At 39.3% G+C, this 9,592-nt stretch overlaps 2 protein-coding genes across 2 annotated transcripts in view; both read left to right on the top strand.

The window, feature by feature from the left end:
* Positions 1-271: 271 nt before the first annotated feature.
* Positions 272-2,404, top strand: LOC107103842 (alpha-1,3-mannosyl-glycoprotein 2-beta-N-acetylglucosaminyltransferase-like; the record flags this gene model as incomplete). The annotated part of the gene is made up of 1 exon (XM_015403678.1): positions 272-2,404. A coding segment is annotated over one exon (736 nt), but the record flags the coding sequence as incomplete, so codon positions are not given.
* A 5,567-nt stretch (positions 2,405-7,971) lies between these two features.
* znrd1 (zinc ribbon domain containing 1) overlaps positions 7,972-9,592 on the top strand; it is a 2,877-nt gene continuing 1,256 nt past the window's right edge. Inside the window, exons 1-2 of the mRNA XM_015403684.1 lie at positions 7,972-8,059; positions 8,219-8,341. Coding sequence (XP_015259170.1) covers positions 8,044-8,059; positions 8,219-8,341 — 139 coding nt within the window. The 5' untranslated portion in view covers positions 7,972-8,043. The remainder of the gene's footprint in view (positions 8,060-8,218; positions 8,342-9,592) is intronic.

Genomic DNA, 9,592 nt, shown 5'->3' with positions numbered 1-9,592 from the left:
TTTTTCAGGTTGACTTTTACAAAATTGCAATGTGATCTATTTGAAAGAATGGAGTCAATCTAAGAAATGGAATCAAAAAACATAAAATCTGTAAAATTTAAAATATGAAAAATGGATAAAAATAAAAAAAAGGGGGAAACAGCAACGTTTCTTTTAAAACCTTTTCTTTTTTTTTCTCCAAAATATCTTCTTTGTTTGTATCAACATTGGCACTAAATCCACTCTATACTTTGGCCTCTTATATTAATCTGTTGACACAGAAACCCTAAAGTTGGAAAGCTAACATCACCTCTCCTCCCACTCAGGTGGCTCCAGACTTTTTTGAGTATTTCCGGGCCCTGTATCCCATCCTGCGCTCCGACCCCAGCCTGTGGTGCGTCTCCGCCTGGAACGATAACGGCAGAGACGCTCTGATCGACCCCTCCAAATCCCAGCTCCTCCACAGGACAGACTTCTTCCCCGGCCTGGGTTGGATGCTGCTGAAGGAGCTGTGGGACGAACTGGAACCAAAATGGCCTTCAGCCTTCTGGGACGACTGGATGCGTCAACCTGAGCAGCGTAAAAACCGCTCCTGCATACGACCGGAGATCTCCCGGACCATCACCTTTGGCAGGAAAGGTGTCAGTTTAGGTCAGTTCTTTGACCAATACCTTCGCTATATTCGGCTGAACATGGAGTTTGTGCCTTTCACCAAACAGGATCTGTCTTTCTTGCTGAAGGAGAAGTACGATCCAATGTTTATTCGGGAGGTTTATAGCGCCACATTGGTGAAGATGGAAGACCTTCAGCATGGGGGGAGTCTGAAAGGACCCGGGCCGTACAGGGTGCAGTACTCCAGCAGAGACAGTTTTAAAGTCTTTGCTAGAAATTTGGGAGTGATGGACGACTTAAAATCTGGAGTTCCTCGCACCGGTTACAGAGGCGTAGTCAGCTTCCTGCACCGAGGCCGGAGGGTCTTCTTAGCTCCACCGGAGGGCTGGACGCAGTACGACTCCAGCTGGAGCTGAGGGTTCTCCAGAAAACGCTGTTAAAGACTAAACCCTCAGACCAAAGAAGAATTCCTGCAGTGAGGGTAGCGGTGAGACCGCTCATCAACAGAAAACAAGGCTGTTCACCTGTTACCGACAGGACCGCCACGCAGAGGAGACGAATTTTATAAACACTGGTGACGTGCCTTGCTTTCTGGACTCTGTTCTCGTGTTTAAATGGAAGCCAGAACGTTGCAGATATCTGCCGCAGCTCCAGGTGGAAGAAGGAAGTCATGGAGCGAAACCCGGGAATTAAAAAGAGGCACGAAGGGTAGAGTCAGAGGGAAGCACTTAGGGAGATTAAACTACTTTATGTTTTGTTTTTAAAGAATATTGATCCCATTAAGATTCAGTGTCATTTGGAGGAAACGGCATCACTAATGATCCAAATGAGTTTAATCCACAATGAGAAGGAAAAACCTCAACCAGGTTATTAAAGGAAAACATGCCTTTGATCTGAAGTTGGTGAGTTTACACTAATGATGGGGGGGGCAGAAACACTAACTTTCTCTCATCTAGCAGCACTAAGTTTGGACTAAACCACCTGAGTTCCTCAGTGCTTCACTAATAAACCAAGTTAGCTGATAAATGGATGTTTCTGATTCAGAAAGCAGAGAAGGAAAAGTTCCATCAGCAGGATCATAAGGATCCAGATCCTTCTGCTCAGTTAGGACAGTCTGACTCCTTTACTGCTCACCCGTTTCTATAGGAAACCACCGGTAGTCTGTCCTTTTCAATCAGGCTTGTTCCAGCAGGAAATGCTCCAAAAGATGCCAGAGACTAATAACTGCGGCTCAGAAGGTCTAAAAGTGAGCCGCCGCCACGTTAACGACAAAATTATGGAGGGAATCTCCTTCCATTATTGTTGCTAGTAAAGAAAAAAATGCATTCGAGTAATAAAACTTATTTAAGAGAAGTTTAAGCTGGTTTTTCTGATTTTCTTTTTTTCCCTCCTTATAATTATTCTTAAACATTTGTTTATAGATATTATCTTTATATATATATTTTTTCATATTGTTTTATGACGTTTTCTTCTGAAAAGGCGTTTTACGGATCGCATTCTCTTCCAATGAGCCCGATATGGACGCTCTCTGTCGACCAATAGAAATGCTTCCTCATTTGACCCCAGGAGTAAAGAGGATGTGTAAAATCTGTAAAAGGCAGTTTAAAAAGCTCTAAGTGTAAAAAAGAACAGTGATACAATGAAGTAAAGTTCTTTTGAAAAAATGTAATCTGAGAAAACTGCAAAGATCCAAAAAAAAAGAAAAAAAAAAAACGTTTCTTTAAATAAGACGTTTTTTAAATGTTTCTAGTTTATTATTTTTGTTTCTTTGCTTGCAAATGGTGCTAATTTCTCTCCGTACTAAACCCAGACCTACGGAAGAGGATTAGGGCCACTGAAAAAAAAAAAAAAGTTACCTGATTTTTAAATTTTATTTCAGTTTAACATGGGGAAAAAAGTCAGAATTCTGAGATTAAAGTCAGAATTCTGACTTTTTTCTCATGTTAAACTGAAATAAAATTTAAAAATCAGTAAACTTTTTTTTTTTTTTCCCAGTGGCCCTAATCCTCTTGGTTCCCAGCACTTTGCCTTTTGTTTTTCTGCTTCAACAAGCCTGATTGCAGCAGTGAGGGATTGCAGGACACCTGCTGAGCTGCTCAGGTAATCTGACCAGTGTTGAAGCAGGAATACTGTGGAAACGAGCAGAATGTGAGGAATAACGCCCAGAAACGGTGGAGCAGAAAAAGGGTGAGTTTTGCAAAGGAAGATGTCCTAAAGGTAGTGATGAATCAATCCTTAGAGCAGCTGAATGATGGCGAATCAACAAAAATGCCACATGAGGTCAGCTGAATGAATGAAGCCAGGTTAGAAGTTGAGAAGGGGAAGATTTTATTGTTGATTATTATAATTTTTTTGTTTGGTAAACGGCCCCTGAGACAGAATGATGCCGGAGCGATTGGCGTACATCCTGAGGTTCTGGTTGATGGGATTTCTTGTAGCGATGACATCACATCTGAAGCTTGGCTGTTTTTGGATTAATGTAAATCCAACAAATGAATCGTTTGTCCTGCAGCGAAACTGGAAACATCATCATTATCACTGTACTGTAATTAGCTTTGGGTTACTAGAGAACCATTTCTGTACGGTGATGTGAAAAGAAACCACTGCCTGAATTGTTTATAACTTTATTACAGAAAAAAATAATAAAATGAACTATTTTGATATTTGTTTACTCTGTGAAGACGTCTGTTTATAACTGAACTCTGTTCTGTTGATGTCATTTGAGTTCATTAACTGGGATTTAGATTCTAGACCTGACTTTTTGTTACGCTAAAGCAAGCAAACCTACTGAAGGATTTCCATGAACTTATTCCACATTTTCACACATTTCCCTTTAGTCTGAGAACATGTTTGTCCTGCAGGCTAAGCTGAGATCAGCAGTTCCCTCTGATTCATCGCTGGTCGGCTTCCTTTCCTCGTCCACATCCTCTTTCATAAACATGCCCTGGGAAAAGAAAATGCAGAATCTGACGGTTTCAGGTCACGGGGTTCTGACCTGTGATTGAGGTTATAGTTAAGACAAATAAAGGCAGCCAGGGTCAGTTCCTTCTGTTAACGCCACAGAGAAACCAGCACAGCGCAGCATTTCTCAGCATCCAGGATGGAGGAGATGTAGCTGAGAATATTCTACTCTAAATACTCTTTAAAAATACATCCAAATTCTCCAATCTTGGTGGTCGATTTTTAATCCACGGCTATTTGAATCAATCCTATTAGGTGCCTTGGGAAATATTACATATTTTCAAGTATTTGTGCTTTTGATGTCCTAAAATGGGGTCTAATAAGAATTAATTTGATTAATTCCCCCCCAAAAGCTAAGAAGGTGCTAAGTAGCCTCTGAAGCAGGATATCACTGCTGTTTGTTCCTTCTTTTTTTATTAATCACTTTCTTTTTTGAGTTTTCCTTTTATACATACAGTTTGTAAATATATTTATCCAGCAAAGATGGATATAAAATGATGATACAGAAAAATCCATCCCTACAAAATAAAATCCCATTTAGCCCGCCCAGGTCACTACCAAGAGGTCAACGCACTACTTTCCTATCCCTGACTGAGACAGATTTATTAAATCTAATAAATCTTTTTAATCTGGAGCATTGTTGTAAGTTTTGGAATGAGTCAATAAAGGGCCCCCATATTTCTTCAAATTTACCAGTTGAATGTACTATTTTAAACTGAACGAGGCAATGGCGCGCACACAGAGATGACGTATTCACCAGTTAAAGTATAGAGTCCCATGTCTGATCCGGTATGGTCATATTCAAGTCCTCTTCCCATGAGGCTTTAAGTGTGGAGGTCTCTTTCATAGTAAACATTTTATTATAAAGCCATGAAACCAGCCCTTTATGAGTTGGGTTCAATGATAGGATGGTTTCCAACTGTGTATTTATTGGCAGAAAGATTGAGCCTGACAAGTGAGACTGAATAAAGATTCTGGTTTGTAAATATCTAAAAAAAAAAAAATGGGATTTTGGTAAACCAAAATTGTTGGTAAGTTCCTCAAAGGATGCCAAATGTTTCCCAATGAAAAAGTCCTTAAAGTAAGTAAGTCCCCCCCGCTACCACTCTAGAAACACCCCATCCTGAACAGATGGTTTAAAAAAAATGGTTGGACTTAAGAAGGAGAAATGGTGGAGTTTAAAGTATTTCTTAAACTGGCCCCATATTTTCAGCGAGTGTTTCACTACTGGGTTTAAAGTAGGGTTAGATGAGGAGAGTGAGAGTGGGGAACAGAGCGTAGCTCCATAGCCACCCTGTCAGGACAGCCCCCCTGATTATGATAGAAATACCAGAACACTAGGCATCTAAGATTGGCAGCCCAGTAATAGAACTGAAAATTGGGGGAGGTAACCCCCCCTTCCTGTTTAGATTTTTGGAGTTGTAATTTATTAAGCCTTGGGCGTTTACCCTGCCAGATGAAAGATGAAAAATTGAGTCTAGCTCATTAAAAAGTATTAGGAATGAAAATAGGTAATTCCTGAAAAAGGTATAGAAATTTGGGCAGTATATTCACTTTAATTGAGTTGATACGTCCCACAAGGGACATGGAAAGGGGTGTCCACTTTGTGAGGGATTCCTTCACTTGGTTCAACAGCTTAATCAAATTCTCAATAAACAGATTTTTATGTTTTTCTGTCACTGTGATACCAAGGTATGTAAATGTTTGTCTTTCAATTCTAAATGGCAGGTTAGCAAAGTCTAACATGCTAACTTCATTACCTATGGGAAAAGCTCACTTTTGGTAAGTTTCAACTTCTACCCCAAAATCTGACCGAATTGGCTAAATATATCGAGAGCAGAAGGCAATGAAGTTGATGGTTTGGAGATAAAAAGTAGAAGGTCATCTGTGTATGGTGACACTTTGTGTTCCATGTCATTCCTCCTAATGCCGGACATCTCTTTACTGGTTTTAAGTGCGATCGCAAGGGGCTCTATGGCCAGATCCAAAAGCAGGGCGCTAAGAGGGCATCCCTGACAGGTGCCTCTTTGTAGTTTAAATGGTTTTGAGGTCTGAAAGTTGTTACAAACTGTGGCAGATGGTTGCTGGTATGATAATTTAATCAATAAAATGAAGTTTGCTCCAAAGCCAAATCTGCTAAGGACTGTAAATAGATAGTCAAAGGCTTTTTCGGCTTCCAGAGAGACCACACACTCAGCCGAATCCGTGGCACTAGAATAAACAATATTGAGCAGTCTTCTAATATTAAAATATGAGTGCCGACCTTTAATGAAGCCTGTTTGGTCTTTTGAAATAATTGTAGGTAAAACTGTTTCAAGTCTACGGGAAAGAATTTTGGCCAGAATTTTCACATCGGTATTTAGGAAAGAGATAGGTCTGAAAGAGGTGCATTCCACTGGATCTTTGCCTTTTTTTGGAATCATTGTGATACAAGCATCATAGAATGATTGAGGAAGGGATCTGTGTTTAAAACAGTCAGTGAAAGTGGAGCTGAGCTGCACACAGAGTAAGTCTGAGAACTGTTTGAAAAATTCTGCAGGGAAACCATCCGGTCCTGGGCATTTGCCAGGTTGCATTGAGGCTATTGCTAGGGAAACTTCTGCATGAGACATAGGTTCATCATTCTTAAATTCTGGTGAGATTACAGGAATGTGAAGCTTAGCTAGAAAATCATCAGTCATGTTAGAATTGGTTTGTGATTGTGAGCTGTAAAGCTCCTCATAAAAGTCCCTGAATGCATCATTAATTTGACAATGGTCTGTGACTACACTGCCATCTTGTTTTCAAATTCTGGAAATGTCTTGCCTTGCCCTAGAACCCTTGAGCATGTTTGCTAGTAGTTTATCAGGTTTGTCGCCATGCACATAAAATTTATATCTGTTATGTAAAAGCAGGCGTTCGGCTGAGTGTGTCGTCAATAGGTGGAGCCTTGTTTTAAGTTCAACTCGTCTTTTAAACAGTTCAGGACTTTGATTAAAATTATATTTTATGTCAATCTCTTTGATTTGCTGCGTTAGGTTGTTCTGTTCATAGGTGGCTTGTTTTTTAATTGTTGCTGAATAAGCAATAATCTGGCCTCTGATGTAGGCCTTAAAGGCATCCCATACCATGAGGATGAACGTCTCATGGGAAGAGTTAGTAGCAAAAAAGAATCGTATCTCACCTTGAATAAACTTTACGAAGTTTTCATCTGACAGCAGAGTTGAATTAAAACGCCATTGTCCAGTTCTCAGGGCAAGATGGGGAAGGGATAGGGACAGAGTGAGTGGGGCGTGGTCTGAAATAATTTTGCTTTGGTAGTCACAGAAACGTATCTGTTGTAGCCATTTTGCATCCACAATAAAGTAGTCGATTCTTGAATATGTTTTGTGTACATGTGAGAAGTATGAGTAGTCCCTCTTTTTGGGATTTAAAGTTTGCCAAACATCACACAGCCCATACTCAGATAGAAAGGCTTGTATAACTGATGCAGACTTGCTTATAACATTGCCTTTAAGTGATGAGTGATCCAAAACTGGGTCCAGCCAACAGCTGAAATCACCCCCTAGGACCAGTGAGTATTTATTGAGGTCAGGTAATGAAGAGAATAGTTGCTTAAAAAAGTTCTCATCATCTATGTTGGGAGCGTAAACATTGACCAGAGCGACCAGAGTGTCCTGCAGCTTCCCACTCACCATTATAAATTGGCCATGTTTATCAGCCTACGCATTATTGGCCTCAAACGGAGTATTCTGGCTGATAGGTATGGAGACCCCTCGTGCCTTAACCTGAAAATGGGAATGAAAACATTGTCCCCTCCAGCATGTCAGAAGACGACCTCCGTCCGAGCTCCTGGTGTGAGCCACATCTATATTAAATTGTTTGATATGGGAAAAAGCCTTCATTCTCTTCATTGGATGGCTTTAACATTCCAACTTAAAAAATGTAAATGCTGACTCATGGTCTCAGAGTTTGGGTGCTGTTTTACTTTGATAGGTATAATGGCAGGCAGAGACTGAGAAAAAAGAGGTAAGGAACAATTCCAGTTCTATGGGAGACCCCTGGCTGTGACTTTATTCTCCCCCCTAACCCCCCCCTCCAAACATTGATCAACCAAACACTAAAGCTAGATGATAAAGTTGTTTCTCTGCTGTTTCACAAGAAACTTCATTTGCCTGGAATTTTGATAAAACCGACTGATTAGTGCTCTAGAATTTATAAAACATAAAAAAACTGTCTTAAATTTAATTACCCTTTTATAAAGAATAAAATCTGATTTATTGAAAAAACTCAGTTTTAATAATCCACAAATATGTTTTTTTTTATTAAAAAAACGCAATTTACCTTGATCTTTCCGATATGTCAGACTTTTTAAGTTGTACAGTTGATTTTCTCATTGAGTTGTTAAAACATCAAGGCTGCAATGCTATCGTTAACCAGGAGGTGGCAGCAACACAGCTCAAAGGATCCTAGAGGGCAATAAATACCACAGAAGAAGAGAGTCAGCATGTTATGGTGCTGAATGAAGGTAAGGCTCTACGATGTTTACAGTCATAGATATACATATATCTATACTCTTATAGTTTTATAAACTCCATAAATAACGAAGTTAAACAACAGGAAATGAGGAGGATTGTTATCGTAAAGTTTCCTGTTGCCTTTTAGCAAACATGCTGTTTGTTTTCAGAGAACATGTCTGCTTCCGCCGGTGAGCCAAACTTCTGCCCTGAATGCGGGAATGTCCTTCCGCTGCCTGGGATGTCCCAAACAGTCCGCTGCCCTCGCTGCTCCTTCTCCATTCCTGTTATAGGTACTCATCATCCGGACCCATTATTGTTAATATTTTGCCCAAAGTCTTTATTTTGAACATCCATATAAACACAAAGATAACCAAGGCAACAGAGAACACATGCTGAGATGTTTGCATTAACTGAGGTGTTAAAGTATTATTGTTTATTACTCCAGTAGATATCCTGCTGTTTAATAACACTTTACTAGCACTTTACTCCAGTAAAAGTACAATTTTTAAAACTATTTAAAGAATAAAAATAAAAGTAATGCAGGAAAAACTGTTAAGGCCAGAAGCTTTACTGCTCTACTCTATTAAAGGAACATTTTTCTACCATTCTGGATGATAACTTCCTCAGACTTCATTTTCTTTTATAACTGATTGTAACAGTGTCCCATTTAATTTAGCATCATTTTGGAAAAACTATTTATTTTGGTATGTGGTGAGCAACAAGTGGGGGCAGCACCGAATCCAACCACAAAGGAATTAATTGGATAAAACTAATTATTTTCATAATTTTTACTTTGAATGAAAATGAGCTAAAATGAAACAAAACTAGTGAGTCTGTTTTTTTGAAATGTAAGATGTTTAAAGTACAAAGTTGTCTAAAAAAAAAAATTACTCCAGTAAAGAAGTATTTTCACTTTGTTACTTGACATCTCTGAGTGAAAGTGAATTAAAAGTAAAGGTGCAAACATTGAGTTTTACAGCAAACCAAGGTTGTATTAATGTTTTTTATTTTATTTTATTTTATTTAACCTTTATTTAACCAGGAAAGTCCCATTGAGTTAAAGTAACTCTTCTTCCAGGGAGTCCTGGCCAAGAAGGCGGCTTAAAAAGTTACATTAACATAAAACCACAGGAGACAAGACAACCACAGCTATGTGTAGCTTGTTTAGCACGTTTACTTTAAACCAAATTTAGAGACACACGAAAACGGCTTATGAATTTTTTTACATTTGAAAATAAATCTGCAGTTATGAAAAAAAAAAAAAGTTTCCCAGTGAAATAAAATTATTATTAAAACATGTGCTTTATTCTGACCCATTCAGACTGAGGAAAGCAGGAATCCTGCTGCCTGTTTGTGGAGCTTTAATGAGAACCGCTGTAGGTACCAGATCTGCTCGGGGCCCCGCCCCTTCTTATGACATGAGAGAACCATTGTTGGTTAACTTGTTATTCGATTGATTCCAGCTCTGCTGTCTGAAATATGCCAGCTGTCCATTAGCCTTCACTCCTCTAAGCAAGACGATAAGCTGGAGGAGAACAAAG

The sequence above is a fragment of the Cyprinodon variegatus genome, unplaced genomic scaffold (genome assembly GCF_000732505.1).
Source record: "Cyprinodon variegatus isolate N-32 unplaced genomic scaffold, C_variegatus-1.0 Scaffold1541, whole genome shotgun sequence".
Classification (NCBI taxonomy): domain Eukaryota; kingdom Metazoa; phylum Chordata; class Actinopteri; order Cyprinodontiformes; family Cyprinodontidae; genus Cyprinodon; species Cyprinodon variegatus.
The sequence above is the reverse complement of the archived record's forward strand: the minus strand, read 5'-3'. Positions and strand labels throughout refer to the sequence as shown.